Source organism: Danio rerio, chromosome 14 (genome assembly GCF_052040795.2).
Source record: "Danio rerio strain M-AB ecotype USA chromosome 14, GRCz13ab, whole genome shotgun sequence".
Classification (NCBI taxonomy): Eukaryota; Metazoa; Chordata; class Actinopteri; order Cypriniformes; family Danionidae; genus Danio; species Danio rerio.
The window spans coordinates 9,336,395-9,354,073 of NC_141034.1; the positions used below are offsets into that span (position 1 = coordinate 9,336,395).

At 36.1% G+C, this 17,679-nt stretch overlaps 3 protein-coding genes across 16 annotated transcripts in view; 2 read left to right on the plus strand and 1 right to left on the minus strand.

Annotated features, from left to right (window-relative positions):
- Window positions 1-5,777: 5,777 nt before the first annotated feature.
- Window positions 5,778-17,114, minus strand: LOC110438979 (serine/threonine-protein kinase pim-3-like). 7 transcript variants are annotated; one of them, XM_087281171.1, is made up of 9 exons: window positions 16,088-17,114; window positions 15,884-15,942; window positions 15,403-15,666; window positions 15,193-15,275; window positions 15,043-15,093; window positions 14,601-14,973; window positions 14,296-14,475; window positions 14,110-14,205; window positions 7,021-7,478 (listed from the first exon to the last, which is right to left on the minus strand). In XM_087281171.1, the coding sequence occupies exons 2-8, from the start codon at window positions 15,912-15,914 to the stop codon at window positions 14,114-14,116; spliced, it is 1,074 nt and encodes a 357-aa protein (XP_087137297.1). In that variant the 5' UTR covers window positions 15,915-15,942; window positions 16,088-17,114; the 3' UTR covers window positions 7,021-7,478; window positions 14,110-14,113. The 7 variants fall into 7 exon arrangements, with proteins under 7 accessions (XP_087137299.1, XP_087137300.1, XP_087137297.1 ...); XM_087281172.1 differs by having other exon boundaries at window positions 16,126-16,257; XM_087281169.1 differs by lacking the exon at window positions 7,021-7,478 and adding an exon at window positions 13,883-14,011.
- LOC147840769 (potassium channel subfamily K member 4-like) lies at window positions 7,308-12,043 on the plus strand. Its single transcript, XM_087281227.1, has 3 exons — window positions 7,308-7,496; window positions 11,648-11,762; window positions 11,836-12,043. Exons 1-3 carry the CDS (start codon window positions 7,308-7,310, stop codon window positions 12,006-12,008), a joined length of 477 nt encoding a protein of 158 aa, XP_087137353.1. The 3' UTR covers window positions 12,009-12,043.
- kcnk4a (potassium channel, subfamily K, member 4a) overlaps window positions 16,309-17,679 on the plus strand; it is a 34,405-nt gene continuing 33,034 nt past the window's right edge. For 2 of the 8 annotated variants that reach the window (XR_015507072.1, XM_087281149.1), the window contains exons 1-2: window positions 17,140-17,340; window positions 17,486-17,544. Coding sequence is in view for 7 of the 8 variants with exons in the window: in XM_087281149.1 (XP_087137275.1) it covers window positions 17,514-17,544 (31 nt within the window). In the remaining variant the exon portion in view is untranslated. Of the gene's footprint in view, window positions 17,341-17,373; window positions 17,545-17,679 lie in introns of those variants that run through there. The other 6 variants (XM_087281153.1, XM_087281152.1, XM_087281154.1 and 3 more) reach the window with 6 other exon arrangements.

The window sequence follows — 17,679 nt, forward strand, 5'->3', positions numbered from 1 at the left end:
ACGCAAATGTTTGAGCAGAATAAACCGCCAGCTTTCATTTGTCTCTGCCAAGCGTTCTCCTCTCCTCCTTCCCTGCTCTTTTTCTGCTCTCATGTTGGCAGGTTCACGTGAGGGTTGGGAATGGGGAAAGTCCTGTGTGTGTTGGAGAAAGGGAAATCCTTACCGTCACACACTCCCGAGTCCAGACAAAGCCGCGCGCTGAGGTAAGACACACTCCTCAACAACTCTACACGCATTTTCTAAAGCTATACACTGATTTAATAAAGAGTTGACATTTGGAATTAGATAATAATTAAGCTATTTTTTTATAAAGTCCATCACATTGAAAGACACAAATAACTAAACATTTACTTGATATTAATAGCATGAAGAAAACGTATTGTACAGTAGGAGTGTGTGGATCTGTCAATAATTTTTAAGATGGTTAAGGAAATATGAAAGTCTTACGAACATGGATTTTACACATTATCTGTAGCCTAAAATCAACGATTTTTTTTAATGAAAGGTTTTAGGCTAGCAAAATGCCTTATAAACAATGTTGTAATAGGTTGTTTTGTGAATGATTACCATAAAAGTAAATAGGCTATTGAATTTTATTCACATGGTTTGGATTATGTATCCCATACAGTTTATATCTTGTTCATATGTTTTCGTTGCTGGTCTTTTTAAGCAAATTTGTTTTTTAAACATCTTAACAGTCTTATAATATAGTGTAATTACACTTACAGTAGGAAAACGAGGTTTTATTTGTAGCTAATTGCTAATTATTAGCTTGTGTAACGGCTGTTGTGCGTTATAATGCATTAAAACACTTGTTATTTTTGTAAAATCATGATTATTTATTATATTGTCAGGAGGATTATATATTAGATGGTATTATAAGTCGAGTGTATGAGGCATTATGATGTGTGTATTAAAATGCCTTTATAAAAGACAAACATACAGAATTATAGAAAGTGTATCGATTTTTAAAATGATTATCATAGACAGCAATGATTTTCTCTTTTGTAATATGCGTGAACATTCAGTGTCCTTTAAAGCTTAAAATCAATATTATTAATAGTTTGAATTATTTAATGGCTTTACAAAGATGTTTAAAATTTATGTGCATAATAAATGCAATATAAAACAGAGCACAGTAAAATTAAAACGAACGACTGCCAGTACTGAAAGTGACAACCTAATATATATAGCATAATATGCGGTAACTATGTGGCTACAAAGCAAGCTCAGAGAGCCCTGTTGAGCATCAAGATCCTGTCAGAACAATCTGTTTACACAGACCTTTCGCCAGAAGTTCTGTTTCAATGCCGTCATGTGTTGTCTTCTCTGTACCTTCACCGCTCTCCTGTTCTGTGTCTGGACTGGGTCAAACCTCCTGAAGCCCAGAGCTGATCTCCAGTCAGTTTTAGGTTGTCTGGAGGAATTTTAAAGTATATTTTATTTACCATTATGTCTCAGGTTTTAGTGTGGGCTGGTGAAATAGGCTGCACAGACACATGAAGAGTGTAGAAGTTACAGCTACAGCAAACATCTGATATGGAGGAGAAGGAGAAATCTGTGGAATTGGATCAAATTCTTTCATAAGGTAAATAATGAATTATTTAATTTTTTTTTTTGTGATTAAACCGCTTTTACTATATTCTGTATCTTATAAATATAGTTATTATTCTTATTATTAGTTTTAAAATATTAATAATCATGAATGATGACTAAATTGTACAAAAACACTTTTAAAGCAGAACATTTCTCAAAGACAAAATACAATCTTGCAATTGTAGGAAAAATGTAAGTGTTGCCTTATTATTAACGTAGTATGTAAGGCCATTTTTGCCATGAAATAAAAAAAAAGTCCGTTTTCTTCTGCAATTCAGATATATTGGTTTGTCTTACAAGTCTGACTTTGTTCTCAGAATATTACAGAAAATTACATTTATCGTTCGAAATTGTAAGAAAAATGTGAGAATTGCCCTTTAATTCAAATAATTTGGATAACAGTTTCGCTACAGTATAAAAGATAAAGCTATGGCAACATGTTTTCTCACAATTCCAATTTCTATCCAGCAACAAAGCCTGACTTTTTCTCCTAAAATAGTTTTGAAAGCCATTTGTAACCATTGACTTGCATAGTAGGACAAGCTAATACAATTGAAGTCAGTGGTTACTAGGGATGTAACGGTATCAGAATTTCACGGTACGGTAATACCTCGGTATGAATGTCACGGTACGGTATTTATTGAATCATTTACAGGAAAAAAAAAAACTTTTGAAAATACTCCAAAAAAGTGCCAAAAGTGTCAATGACATACAAATTAGCCATCTATCTGTAAGCTTTGAAACAGGAACTTCAATTTTAATAACAAAAAATTATTAAACCATGTAAAAAAATAAAGTTTCAATTTAGTATTGTTAAAAACTCATCACATTTAACATTTAATCACACACTTAGATAGAGATGGGTTTAAAGGAAAATTATCATATAACTATAATCTGGTAAAAGCTGGTATCTCTGGGTATTTACAATGTCCCCTGCAACAGAAAAAACCCCTCTCGTTTGGGACTGAGGATTCTGGGACAAGAGAGATATGACTTGGCCCATGTTGACAGCAGTGGGGTAACGTTGTGCATTGTCTTTCCCCCACTTGAGAGGACAAACCATGAGTGAGATAGAGATCTCTTTGCGGTACAAGTCAATGTCTGCATCAATCTGAACAGTGTGCTGTGTTTCTGCAGTCCCCATGACTGTTATTAGTCGTATTCCCCAACTTGCAGGCACGTGCACACATAGGGCTCAACCTGTGCAGTGCACATGCCCTTTTTAGTCTTGGATAGAAAATGCCCTTCCAAAACGATCAAAAGTGCCCCTGCGACGCGACACAACCTCCGTCCAGTCCAGCCCTTCAGTATGCGCGCTCAACCCCCCCTCGGCGCTTTACAATACGCGCGCCACAACACAGCTGATAAGAACGCGCGCGACAGCACCGCTATTCAGCACGCGCGCGGCGACAACACCCGCTTTAGGTTCGATCATTTCCATCTTTTTTTCATCTCCGCTACTAGCAGCACACTCCATTTCCGCATTACTGGATCTGTAGCGACAACAGACCGCAAAGGATTATGGCCACGCCGGGGCTGATGGGAAATGAAGTTTCAGCTACCTCCCGTTCGCTTCATTCGCCTGAGCAAATTTTCTCAGAAGACCTATAGTTTTACAGAGTCATGCGACTTCGGTAATATCGAAAAAATTTAATATTGCGGTATGACGGTATTTACAATACCGTTACATCCCTAGTGGTTACAGGTTCAACATTTTTGCACTAAACATAAGAAAGAAAGGTTTGAAACTCAAGGTTTGAGTGAAGTTTCCATTTTTTTCTTTTTTGGTTGAACTATGTCTTGAAGTTAAAATTTTGAGCTGTTTTAATAAATTACATTAAAAATAAAATTGAAATTGCACAGGGTTTTTGCAGATTTCAGCAAGTCAAATTTAAGACTATTTAAGACCTTTTTAAGATTATTATGAATGATATCTTTTTATATACAAGGCGGAATGCTTAGATTGGACATGATTTTAAATGTAAAAAAATTATTTGTGTCTTTTTCATTCATTCATTTTCTTTTCGGCTTAGTCCCTATATTAATCTGGGGTCGCCACAGCGGAATGAACCACCAACTTATTCAGTATAAGTTTTGCGCAGCGGATGCCCTTCCAGCTGCAACCCATCACTGAGAAATATCCATACACAGTCATTTACACACATACACTACGGACAATTTAGCTTACCCAATTCACCTATACCACATGTCTTTGGACTTGTGAGGGAAACCGGAACACCTGAAGGAAACCCATGTGAACACGGGGAAAACATGCAGTTGACCCAGCCGGCGCTCGAACCAACAACCATCTTGCTGTGAGGTGATTGTGCTACCCACTGCGCCACCGTGTTGCCCGATTCACGTCTTATCCATATTTCAAATAATGTATCAAAACAAGAAAACTAGTTGTACAAATACTTTTTTTATCTGCCGCTATGCTGACACAAAAGCATTTGTAGCTCCGCCCTCTTTTGAACAGAGCACAATCTCGTTTGAATGTAAAGCGACAGCCACCAAAACGGCACAATTTGCATCAAAATAGTGATGCGCGGATGGCGGTTATATCCGCAGGTGCTGTAGATAATCCGCAGGCCGGGCCGGTTGGGTAATAAAAAATACATTATGATTAATTGCAGGTGGGTGGTGGGTGGATATAGCGGGACATTGCAGTGGACCAACTAAAAAAAAAAAGAGTGGGCTTTGCAGACTGGGAAGATTAGACACCCAAAATAATGGATGAAGTGCAAGAGTAGCCTACTGTTCGAAGTTTCAGTTAGAGGAGTCATCAGAGGAAAATCCTTGTTGTGGGAGAAACAATTGAGAAACAACAATCGTTTATTTCTATGACTGCAGCGCCTTGCAAGGAGAATTTTGTGCATTCCTACAACAAGTGAGGCGAGTGAACGCTCATTCAGTGCCGTGTTTTGGAGTTGAGGCGGAATTGCCAGAATTTAAACACAGTAGATGCTATTCTGATTTCATTTCAGTTTCAGTTTCCTTTGTTTTTGTCATTCAAAACATCACAATAAAATTGTAATGCAGAACGAAATTACGTTGCAACAGACCCAACGAGAAATTAAAATACATCAGGGGCCCTATCATACACCCGGCGCAATGTGGCGCAAGGCGCGACGCAATTGTTGTTTGCTAGTTTCAGCTTGGCGCAAGAGTCCATTTGACGTTTTGCGCCAAGCTGTTTCAATAGCAAATGCATTTGCGCTCATATGTGCGCCCATAGGCGTTCTGGTCTAAAAAGGGAGGCGTGTTGAGGCACATTGCTGGCACGCTGCTATTTTGAGAAACTATAACAGATTTTTCAATAGACCAGAACAAAGCCGGTCTATTGTCCAGCGCAGAGCGCGTTAGTTGTGTGCCTCGCTTACACACTGCTTAATACACACAAGATGTAGAGCAATACGCAAATATCTTTACATATGGAAAAGAATTAAAATATTAAGGATATATATATATATATATATATATATATATATATATATATATATATATATATATATATATATATATATATATATATATATATATATATATATATAGGATATAATAAGGATATATATAGAATATAAATATAAAGGATTAAAATATTACAAAATATATTATTTTCTAGCTAACATAAATATAAAAACCACTGCCTTCATGACTTCTTCATCTTGGGGGGCTTTTTCAGTTCATTCAGAACAATTTGCTTTTGCATAATGTTATTATTATTAGCAGTATTATTTATTACATGCATATTAATTTTTGTTTTATTAAAAACAACCTTAGATTTGCCCACCTGCAGGTTTTAGACCACATGGGGCACAGCATGTGTTTTAGGATATAACTCAGGTTTTTGAACACACTTCATTAATATTGTTCATTTATTCGTTTGCTGGAAATTAGAACTGAATTTAGAAATAGTTTTGAAACAAATATTTGCGTTTAACAAACTAAATTAATTATTTATAGGCTAATTGATGTCTGTGCATACAAGGTTTCCTTATCCGCGAGAGCGAAAGTGAAAGTTAATAATTTATCTCTCATTCTCGCGCTGTAGATGCTCTGTTTAACTGTTTTCTTGCTAGTGAAATGCTCAGTTTTTCCACTTACACTTACTTTACATCATGTAAATAGCAAATGCGCTTATGGTGCGACGCAAATGGCTCTTAAAGGGAATGGGAGATGAGACTCTGAATGGTTTATTCTCAAAACACACCTATAACTCATTAAGAAAATAAACTCAACCCTTTTAGACCATGCGCCACAGTGCAAAGCGGATTTTTCCGTCCTTATATTAGCAAAAGTGGATTCTGACACCCTGAATGTGTTTGCGCCCTGCGCTTTGCACTTTGCGCATGGACCGTCAAAAAAGAGCCCCAGTATACAAACACTATAAAATCCTAACATAATAAATAAGCTTTTATAATTTCATAAAAATATAGTTATATAAGATATAACCCAATTAAAAAAATCTCTAAAGAGAATAACTTAATACAAAAATACCTATTTCACCATTTTGCACAGTGCAAAGAAAAAGATAAGTAAACAACGTAGCTGGCGTTTAGGCTGAAGTGGCAACGTTTTTGTTATCTTGTTCCTGTATCTGTAAAAGCTAAAATGTCTTGTTTTTTCTTTCTGTATCTATTTGTTCTATGTATCTATGTTGTCTAAAGACAAACTTTTGTTTTTATAAATAAATGTTAATTTAAAAACGTTTAAGATTAACGTATTATTTTACTATCAGAGATGCGCAGATCAGCTCAATGAATCTGCTGTTAATATCCACGGTGACATATCATCATGCCTAAAACAAAGAATTAAATTATTAAAGTGACGATTTAGTACGGATTGGGTGATCTCTTGATCTCTAGATCAAAACCTGAAAGGAGCAGTTTCAAAGAGTTGTAAAACATTATTTGTGTGGTATTTTAGGATGAAATTTAACATACAGTACACACTCTAGGATCATCAAAGACTTATTGTATATCTTGTAAAAAGCAGCATAATAGTTCACCTTTACCTTTCACTTTCACCAAAATTTTGTGTTTGGTATTTTTTCTTTAAATCTCACAGCCCTAACTTGTTTCCACACTTCATTTATCATCAATAATCAATAGTCATGAGTGAATGTTTTAATAATAAAATGTTTTGTACAAAACTTTTCTACTAAAATTAAAAGGTACTTTTATTGCTGGAATCAGCTTCCAGAAATGATCAGATGTGCTCCAACATTAGGCATGTTCAAATCAAGACTGAAAACACATCTGTTTAGCTGTGCCTTTACTGAATGAGCACTGTGCTGCGTCCGACAGATTGCACAATTATGTTTTATGTCTTCTTCTTTCTTCTTCATTCTGTTTTTATGTTTTTTTTACTCATTTTTATTATTCGTTTTTATTTTTATTTTATTTTCTTTTATTCTTGTTTATGTAAAGCACTTTGAATTGCCACTGTGTATGAAATGTGCTATATAAATAAACTTGCCTTGCCTATTGGAGACTGTCAGATTGCTTGATTTGTGTACTTTATCCATCACTGACCCTAAATACTTTTCCAGATTCTCAAAGCTCTCTCAAATCTCTTCATATACCACAGATAATGTCATTACTGTGACCACTTCCCTTGACGTTCCCCTCTACGCTCCAGCAAACCTGATGGACACACGATGACCTGTGTTTCCACAACAGTCCTCCAGCTGGCCTGACGTCACAGCCATGCGCTACTCCACACTGTTGACCATCCTGGCGGCGGTGCTGCTGTATTTGGTGCTGGGGGCTTTGGTGTTCGGCTGGCTCGAGTCCTCCAGGGAGGAATGGGCTCATCGGGAGCTGCTCACCTCTCAGATGGCTTTCCTGCAGAACCACAGCTGCGTCACTGCTTACAGTCTGAGGGAGTTCACAGAGGTTGCACAAAATCAATCAACGCGCAAACTGATATACTGATTATGTGTACTTAAATAATTGTTTTAAATCAGGAACATTTTAACTAGCAGTCGACAGTGCTATTTTAGTGTTGTTAATATAGAATTTCAATAATTATTCATTATTGTCAGTTTTGTTTTTATTTTAATTTATGTTTTAGTAATTTGCAATAGAGCTGGGCAATTATCCGACAATCAAAATCTCAATTGATTGAACATTTGAACTAGATTACAATTAATGAACAATTATTTTATTAATTAAATTTTTTATAATACATTTTTAATAATTCTTTTTTATTATAATACATTTTTAATAATTCTTTTTTATTATAATACATTTTTAATAATTCTTTTTTATTATAATACATTTTTAATAATTTTTTTTTACATTTTAAATATTTTTTTTACAATTAATAGTTCACTGACAAGTTTTGTACAGTAAATATGCTCACATATCACAAGTGAGAGATTTCTGAAGGGTGCATCACATGATTTTAAAATAATTAAACATACAACTAATTATTTTACAGTTATGTCCAAGGTGTTGTTGATGTTGCCATTTTTGGGGTTCCAAAGATTTGGCCCCAATTCAATTCTAAACAACTTGATATTTTGGCCTTTACCTCATTATGAGCCGGGCGTCATATTCTACTTTGCTGGAAATCAAATAAGCCTCTAACTACATCCCAATGGCTTGCAGATTCTATGCATTTTCTAAAGTTGGAAAAGGTTAGATGCTCTGGGAAAACTAATTTCTTTAAAAAGTGGCAATGTTTTATAACTTTCCCAGGGATGGGTTGCAGCTGGAAGGGCATCCGCTGCGTTAAAAATTTGCTGGATAAGTTGGCGGTTCATTCCGCTGTGGCGACCCCGGATTAATAAAGGGACTAAGCTGACAAGAAAATGAATGAAAGAATGAATGAATGTTTTATAACTTACTTTAACTCTCTTAAGGTATTGCCTTCCATTCAATAGATGCAATCTCCTTCCCCATTTTAATAATGTTTTTTTGTAGTAATTTAATTTGTTTGTTTTATTTATTACTATTTTATACTGTTTAATTGTAAACATTTACTTTCAACATTGATAATGTATCTGAATATTTGATTGTGATAGTTGGTTGTAATTTTTCTGTACACTTATTATTCTTGTTTGAATTTTTCTTTTCCTCTTTTACTATTATTATCATCATTATTTTTTTTCCCTTTTTATTACATTTTTTGTTTCTTCTCTGTTGTAAAAAACAACAACAAAAAACAACAAAGATAATAATATGTAACTTTTTGTACTGATATAGTGCTTGTTTAGTTTTTTAAGTGTTATTTAAACATAAACATACAAATAATGTTATTTATATTATCTACTATCTGTGATTATTTATTGAACGTCAACGTTGAACAGCTAAAATTAAAACACACATTGCCTAAAACTAACAGACGCTTTTTTCTTATGAAAAAGTGAAAATAAATAACATGCACTTTCGGAAACAAAATAAATCATTTTCAATGTTTTTGATATTAAAAGTAAAAAATAAGCAGTATCTCTTCTAAATACAACAACTCTTGTATATCCTGTGCTGTGAACAATACTTTAAACAGTGCATTTCTTACATCTTCTGTAAAGAAATATTTTAATGTAAATAATCGATTTAATGTAATAGAAAATATGCTATCGCAAGGCATCTCTGGCACAGCTTCCAACCATCGTCAAAGTAGTGCAAAGTAGGGCTCAAGAATGGGTCCATCATCCTGTTGGACCAGAGATCAGATGTGGCAGCAAACTGACCACAGAAGTATAAATAACAGATTAATATAGGGGCGTCACGTGACTCCACAAGCGGAAGGGAAAGTAATCGAAAATATTGACTTGGAATAATTTGATCAATTATTGGTTCTGAATGTCGATTTTCATTACTTATTGATTAATTGCCCAGCCCTAATTCACAATGTACTTTTATTATTTTTTTATGGTTTTAACATCAGTGATTATAGGACTTGAGCTATTATTATTTTTTTAAATTGTAAAATGTAAAATTTTATTTAATATATATATATATATATATATATATATATATATATATATTCTAAAACAAAAATTTTAATACTTTTTTTTATCATTCCCAAAGCAACATTTCAAAATGTTTTAATCTTATATTTATCATTTATCAAGACAAAATTATTATCTGTCCTGCGAAATTTTAATTCTTTTTCAAATATTTCCCAATTGCTGTCATAAAGGTTTTAATAAAATATTTCAAGTAACTGATTTCTTTTATCTTTGCCATGATAACAGTACATATTATTTTACTAGTTATTTTGGAAGATACCAGTATTCAGCCTAAAGTGCAATTTACAGGCTTAACTAGGTTATTTCGATCATTGAATCAAATAAGAAAAAAATGGTAAGAGGTAGGGATGCTCAAAATAACGAATAAAGTGTTAACCTAAAGGGTGTGTTTGTAACCAATTAATGGTAAAACGATAAAAAAAATTATTTTAAATACTTTTAAAGTTTGGCCAAAGAGCTTAGAATGACTAAGAGGCGACACTCAATAGAACATAACAACAGCAGCGCTCAGCAACTGCCCCGGATTCAGCCATTTTGGAATGAAAGCGGTCGGCTATCCATTGGGTCTTATTGCTGTCGCGATGGCAAGCAGCTGCTTTGTTTTTAATTAATTTATTTTAAAAACACATTAAAGCTGAGATACAACCTGTAAGATGACAATACAACACTTACTATCACAATCATCAGCTCTTTTAATAGTTTATTTTACAGACTTATAATATGCTGTTGTTCTATTGGAATTTTCATTCCAAAATGGCCGCCGCGCCATCCACTGGCTGTTTCCCAAATCCCAAATTTCCCACTCTATGCTCTTTGGTTTTGCTTCATAAGGGGCCAATCACCGAAAGCTTTTTTTGCGTTGAGAGGCGCATCTTTTCAGTGGTTTACTAATGGCTTTAATCTTTTTGCGGGCTGCTTTTGCGCCCTGCGCGTCTCGCGTTTTGCCATTGTGCGATATGTTCGCTCGACCGGAAAAAACATGTTACCTCAGTCGCATCATTTTCATTCTTCCATCAAATAAAAGCAGAGGCGGGGTTTCCATTGAGGTGACAGCCGTGTTTGTGTTGTCAAGATGACTACGGCGAACTTTTAATGATGGAGAGACTTGTGGTCGCTGTTTCAAGTTATCCAGAGCTGTATGACTTAAAAAATCTTGAATATCATAATGTTATTAAAAATTACAATTATAACAACAAAGACAGCAACACTCGCGCACAATACAGGTCAGCTGATTCAGTCTTTCCTGGTGACATAAAAAAGAGCACCACGCTTCTTTTTTTCTTTTCAACAAAAAAGGCAGTGTGGTGCGCCTCCAGCTTTTGGAATGGAAAAGCATTCTCGGTGTGATCGGCCCCTAAATGTGCACCATTGCACCACATTTTTGTTAGATATACTCAGGAGAGTAACACGGAAAGGAAACACGGAGATTACGAACACAGGGGAATCAAGTCACAATCATAATTAATGCATAATCCTTAAACTAATGACTTTTATTAAAAATGTTGACAGAGGTTTTGTAATATAATACTAACAGCGGAGCATTAATTATGCATATTTTCCGTGAAGCGATCAATTTGAGGTATCCTAATATTTTTATTTGATGAAAGAAAAAACATGATTGCAATAAACAGCCTATTTATTATATTCTTGTTATATATTTTTTAAATAATTGACGTGCCTATTTTGTGTGATACAATAAATATCACATGTTAAAATAAATCAGGGTTTTAAAATGCAATATTTTTTATGTCATACAAAATAGGCACGTCAAATTTTTACATTAAATAATATTTTAATATTTATCTGATCAATTAACGGTTAATATTTGTTCAACGACCGGTGGTTATCGGTTGTCAAAACTAACCAAAATGAGCTTCCCTCAGAGCGCTAATAATACTGAACCTTAAAAATCTTTAAAAAAAAAATAAAAATCTTTTTATTTTAACCAAACTAAAATAACAATAATTACAAAATACTGTAAACATTAGTTATTTTGTATTCTGTAAAGTTCTTCCATTCTCTGTATAGATTTAGTTGCATCCTCGATAAATCATCTTTTCTCTTTAGAAAGTGGTTGACGCCATTGAGGCAGGTGTGGATGCCAGAAGCACATCAAATTACACCAGCAGATGGGATCCATCCAATGCTTTCTTTTTCTGTGGCACCATAATCACCACCATCGGTGAGATGAACACACTTTTCAAATCAGCATATCATTGAATTCTGGCTGTATTTCACACGTTCACCTCTTCCAGGCTTTGGAAACATCTCACCCAAGACCAAAGGTGGTCAGTTGTTCTGCATATTTTACGCTCTGGTGGGGATCCCCATGTTTGGGATACTGTTAGCCGGGGTTGGAGATCACCTGGGCACCCTGCTGCGGAGAGCCGTGGCCAAGGTGGAGACTTTGTTCTTGGTAAGCGACTAAGTATTCACAGCATTATAATATTTTTTTTGGAATTAATTTCTTCAATATTTACTTTACCTTTTCAACGGGACTTTTAATTTTAAATAAGCCAGCTCAGGTGCTTTCGGTAAACTGTCATGCCATCATAAACTCGCCATGTTTAAGATCTGGTTTGTTAAAAAATCAACGATTTTCACTGCCTGATTGAGATACAATATAAAGTAGGTTTTACACCAGACAACAAGCAGTGCATTAAATACCATTATTACACGGCTGTCGGGGATAATGTTTTCTGATTTGTTCCATTCCAAGGTATGTTATTCACAGATAACAACTGCTGAATAACATAGAATCATCCGGGAACTTTGAATTACCTTGGTGAATAAATTCACATCCATAATACATCTACAGTATATCCATATGTTTCTGCCTGTGTCACACTGCTTATTTCGACAGTTTGCTGTCTTCTTGTGAATGAATAATACATAGGTTAGTATATGCTTTATTCAACCGGTCTCCTTTCTGACAGCTTTGTGTTTTTTTACTGTTTGGCGCCATCTAGTGACAAAATAATGCACAGGTTATCTTATGGTCCATCCATCCGGTTTTGGTTTAGTCAGCTTTGTGTTTTATGAAAGAATTAATAAATTAAGGCGTAGAGCAATGTTTTTGTGTCTAATTTTTATGTTTTGTGTAATGTAACAAGTGGGATAAAGCACATCCAGGATGGCTGTTTTCACTAGGGCTGCACAATACATCATTTCAGCATCCATATTACAATGTGAACATTCGCAATAGTGACATTGCGAGTATATGCATTGTTGAGTCTGGATTTTAATTGATTATTTCCCAAGTGTTTTTTGAGGCCTGTAAGTGTGGAGGGTTATAAAAGCATTCAAGCGTGAGACATTTTACTGTTTTTATTCATTCATTTATTTTCTTTTCGGCTTAGTCCTTTTATTAATCAGGGGTCGCCACAGTGGAATGAACCACCAACTTATCCAGCATATGTTTTACGTAGCGGATGCCCATCACTGGGAAACATCCACAAACACACTCCTTCACACTCATACACTATGGACAATTTACCCTACCCAATTCATCTTTACCGCATGTCTTTGGACTGTGTGGGAAACCGGAACACCCGGAGGAAACCCACGCGAACGCAGGGAGAACATGCAAACTCCACACAGAAACGCCAACTGATTCAGCTGAGGTTCGAACCAGCCACCTTTTTGCTGTGAGGCGACAGCACTACCTACTGCACCACTGCATCGCCCCCATTTTTGATTTAACATGCATTAGATTTGCACAAAGTACTATAAACCTACTTGAGGTTACCTAAAAACAGCTAAACATTTAAAATTATCAAACAAAATAGGAAATTTGCCTCCACATAGCTCATAAATTACATTTAATTCCAGATTTATGGATGTGTAAATGGTTGACCGTATTTAAAAGCTTCACCACTTACTCAGACCTATTTTTTTGACGTTTCTCAACTGAAAGTGACTTTTTCATTCAGACAATTAAATTACAAATGTACTTGTCTGAAGGACAACCACATGTGAGAGCTTAATGTCAAGCTCTGATATGGTGTGGATATATATTTATGTATACATTTATATTTATGTAAATATCTGGTGAGGAGTGGGACTCAATGTTGCTCCCTAATCTCTTTGATTAACAACTTTAAATATAATATTCAATGTTTAATCATTTAAATAAATAGGACATAATAGTAATAGTATTAGTAATTAGTTAACAATCAAAATTAATGTTTCTTGTAGCTCTGGTGAGGACTCAATGTTGCTCCTAAATCTCTTTGGTCAACAAGATCTGTGTTTGTCATTAGTTTTAGGTGATGTGAGTTCTACATGTGGACACACACTGGACTGAATTAACCACTAAGATTTATTTATTATCAGATGAAATCTCCATATTGAGCTGCTGGAGCTGATCTGTGGCCGTCTGGGCTCTGCTTTCAGCAGTTCTCTGCACTTCCTGTATCACTCCTGCTCACCCTATACAAATCATTCACAGCGTTAATCCAGACTGACCCTAACAATACAAGCCCAGCCATGACTGCTGTCATTCAGATAAGTGTCATGTCATTGGCCACCTGTTCACTGTAACCAGGGATGGCTCTCAATATCATCCAAACTGGGCCGATCAGCTGCCGCTGGACTGAGACACCAGCGAATCAGCTGACGGCACTCTGTTACACACAACACCGTCTTCAGAAACACAGAGCAACACACTTCTGCTCGCTCACCACACGATGTTCATTTGTGAGTGAGTCTCTTACCTGTGGACAGCTGTCTGGGAAAGTGCAGTCTGCTTTTGGACGTGACCCTTCGTGCGCCTCTGAAAGGGAAACGGTCGCACAGGATGTTGAAGAGGGTCACTCCTACTGACCAGACTGTAGCTGGAGCCGCATGATAGCGCTGTCTGTGGAACCACTCAGGTGGCGCATATTTAAGAGTGCCTGAAAGACACAACAAAAACACAAACACCCGCTCAAAACTCTCCAGTACACACTAACTCCATTTAGTGGATCATCAAACAGTTTCCAGTTCAATCATACAGTTTCCTTCTGCAACACAGACCCACCTGAGAAGTATTTGTAGGCCGAGCGCTTTAGCCGATCTCCACAGCCAAAGTCCAGCAGCTTGATGTCCTGGGACTCTGTGGAGATCAGCAGATTCTCCGGCTTGACGTCCCGGTGCAGGACGCGGCGGCTCTCGCAGTGTTTCAGCGCCGCGATCAGCTGCACCAGCACTCTCTTGGCCAGACGCTCGTCCAGACAGCCGTTCTCCTCACAGAAGCTCTGGAGATCCTGGCAAGGAGACGGCCGCTCCAGGATTAGGACGTAGCGTCTGGGACAGTCAAACCAGTCCAGCAGCTGCAGGACATTGGGGCAGGCAGGAGCTGAAGTGACGCGGATCATCAGTGCCACCTCCAGAGGCAGCCGACCCTGACCATCCTGCAGGACAAACACTCCATTATCTCCAGAACTGAATCGAACACAACAACAGCTTCACAATGAACTCACGACTCTCAGTCTCCTCTGCGTCCGGTCTTTAGACACATATTTGATGGCCACCTAGACAGATAAAGCACAGTAAATCACACCTGCCTGATCATCACACATCACATTACTGATATCAGGCTGACTGAATGAAGAGTGGAGTAAACGTCTTACTGGCAGTCCATCCGACCTGCGGATCCCAGCAAACACAGAGCCGAATCCACCTCGTCCCAGCAGTGGGCCCTTCACATACTCGTCTGCAACACAGAAGAGCAAGAGAAATGTCTCAAAGAGAAAACAGGCTGCAATAGCAAAACTGTATAAGAGCATTAATGAAGAATGATGCAAGAACTGATAAGGTCTGGAATATGAGGTTATTCTGACCTCTGCGAGAGCGTTTGGCTGCTCTTCTAGATGAGGTGGACGGACGTTCCTCTTCTGGCGTTTGCTGGCTGCCGCTCTGCCACTTCCTCTTCCTGTTACCCTGATCTGCGGACACAGACTCGGCCAACAGGGATGGCAGAGGTGCCACAAATCCTGGAAGCTCTTGGCTCAAGGTCCGGGTTTCACCATCACCATCATGTGTCCAGACGTCCTGAACAGCTGCCTGGGTGAAAGCAGCACTCCTGGATCTGGAGCGGCCTGAGGCTACAACATTTCACATTTGATTATTAATATTAGTCAATCAATAATCAATGTCAGTAGATGCATTTACAATAAATACAACACATTTGATCATTTATAGTGGGAACAGTTGAGATGAAATGGGTTCTTTTGTACTAGTTGATTTGCATTAATTCATCTAAATATTATACAACATCATATCATAACTGATAATAAAAACATGATAAAGTTAAACACTCACCTCGTCTTTCACCCATGATGCTGTGATCCATTGACAAACTCCTCCAAACTCCACCAAAGCTGAAAAAAGCAAATAAAGAAATAAAATATCAATTTAAATTAGAAACTGAAATAAAATAAAACTAAAAACAAGATAAAACACAATAAAATAATGACAAAAGGTGTCGAAAGCAACAATTTAAGCTCTTTCAAAAAATGAAAACACTTTTCAAAGAAATATCCGTCGATCTCCTTATAAAATACAAGTCTTCTGTCAGAAATCCTCTGGTCTCCTTGAAGAATCGCAGTTTCAGCACAGAAATGTCTCAATTCTCTCTCAAATCTCTCCTCGTCTCTCCAACAGATAGCGGTGGGTTTCAGTGTTTATATATAGAGCCAAATCGTAACACGCGTTGCTATAGCAACCACAACTTGAATCGCGAATCTGAATCACGTGAACAGAACAAAGCAATGCATCTCATCGCGACAAAAAATAGAATTAAAGATAGCTAAATTTAAATTATTAAATCAAAACATTTATTTATAATGTCTAGGAACTAATATTTAAAAATAGACGGTGAGCAATATTGAGCAAATTATCAAAACGAACTGACAGATTTTTGTGTTAATTTTTCGTCTATTTAGGAATGATTTTTTATTAATATTATGTTAAAATTATGCATTTTTTTTCTTTTGGGCAAAAAAACAACATCAACGACCTAAATCAGGTATTTGCGTATTCAGGTCACATGATCCTTTATAATTCCTAACGTCAATAAATGATCATTTCAGCACGAATCTGTGCAATAAATAACACGTTATATCACAAATAATGACATAAACGTGGTTTGAAAAAAAGGTGTCCAGTCGCTCTGAGTGCGGTTTACGGTAACAGTTAATCAAATGAATGAAGAAACGTATTGAGTATCACTGTACTGATATTCATTCTATCTAAACAATTTATTATTTCAAACTGTGGATTTATATGATTGCCCTTTTTGTCACAATCAAAGAGCATAATCTATACAGAGATTAACGTTGGGCTAACGTTAAGTGAACAGATTTACGAGCCATTTACATCATTGAGAGTTTGATTTATTTTATGTGTAATATAAAGTAACTTGCTTATTCACCAATTACTGTTTTGTAAATGAAATAATAATTTCAAGAATTATAAATTATTTATTTAAATAGGTAATATTCAATGCTATTCATATGTTGAGATGAGATGCGTAGCTTTATTTTTCTCACGTGATTCAGATTCGCGATTCAAGTTGTGGTTGCTATAGCAACGCGTGTTACGATTTGACTCTATATATAAACACTGAAACCCACCGCTATCTGTTGGAGAGACGAGGAGAGATTTGAGAGAGAATTGAGACATTTCTGTGCTGAAACTGCGATTCTTCAAGGAGACCAGAGGATTTCTGACAGAAGACTTGTATTTTATAAGGAGATCGACGGATATTTCTTTGAAAAGTGTTTTCATTTTTTGAAAGAGCTTAAATTGTTGCTTTCGACACCTTTTGTCATTATTTTATTGTGTTTTATCTTGTTTTTAGTTTCATTTTATTTCAGTTTTTAATTTAAATTGATATTTTATTTCTTTTTTTGCTTTTTTCAGCTTTGGTGGAGTTTGTAGGAGTTTGTCAATGGATCACAGCATCATGGGTGAAAGACTAGGTGAGTGTTTAACTTTATCATGTTTTTATTATCAGTTATGATATGATGTTGTATAATATTTAGATGAATTTATGCAAATCAACTAGTACAAATGAATAAATTTCATCCTAACTGTTCCCACTATAAATGATCAAA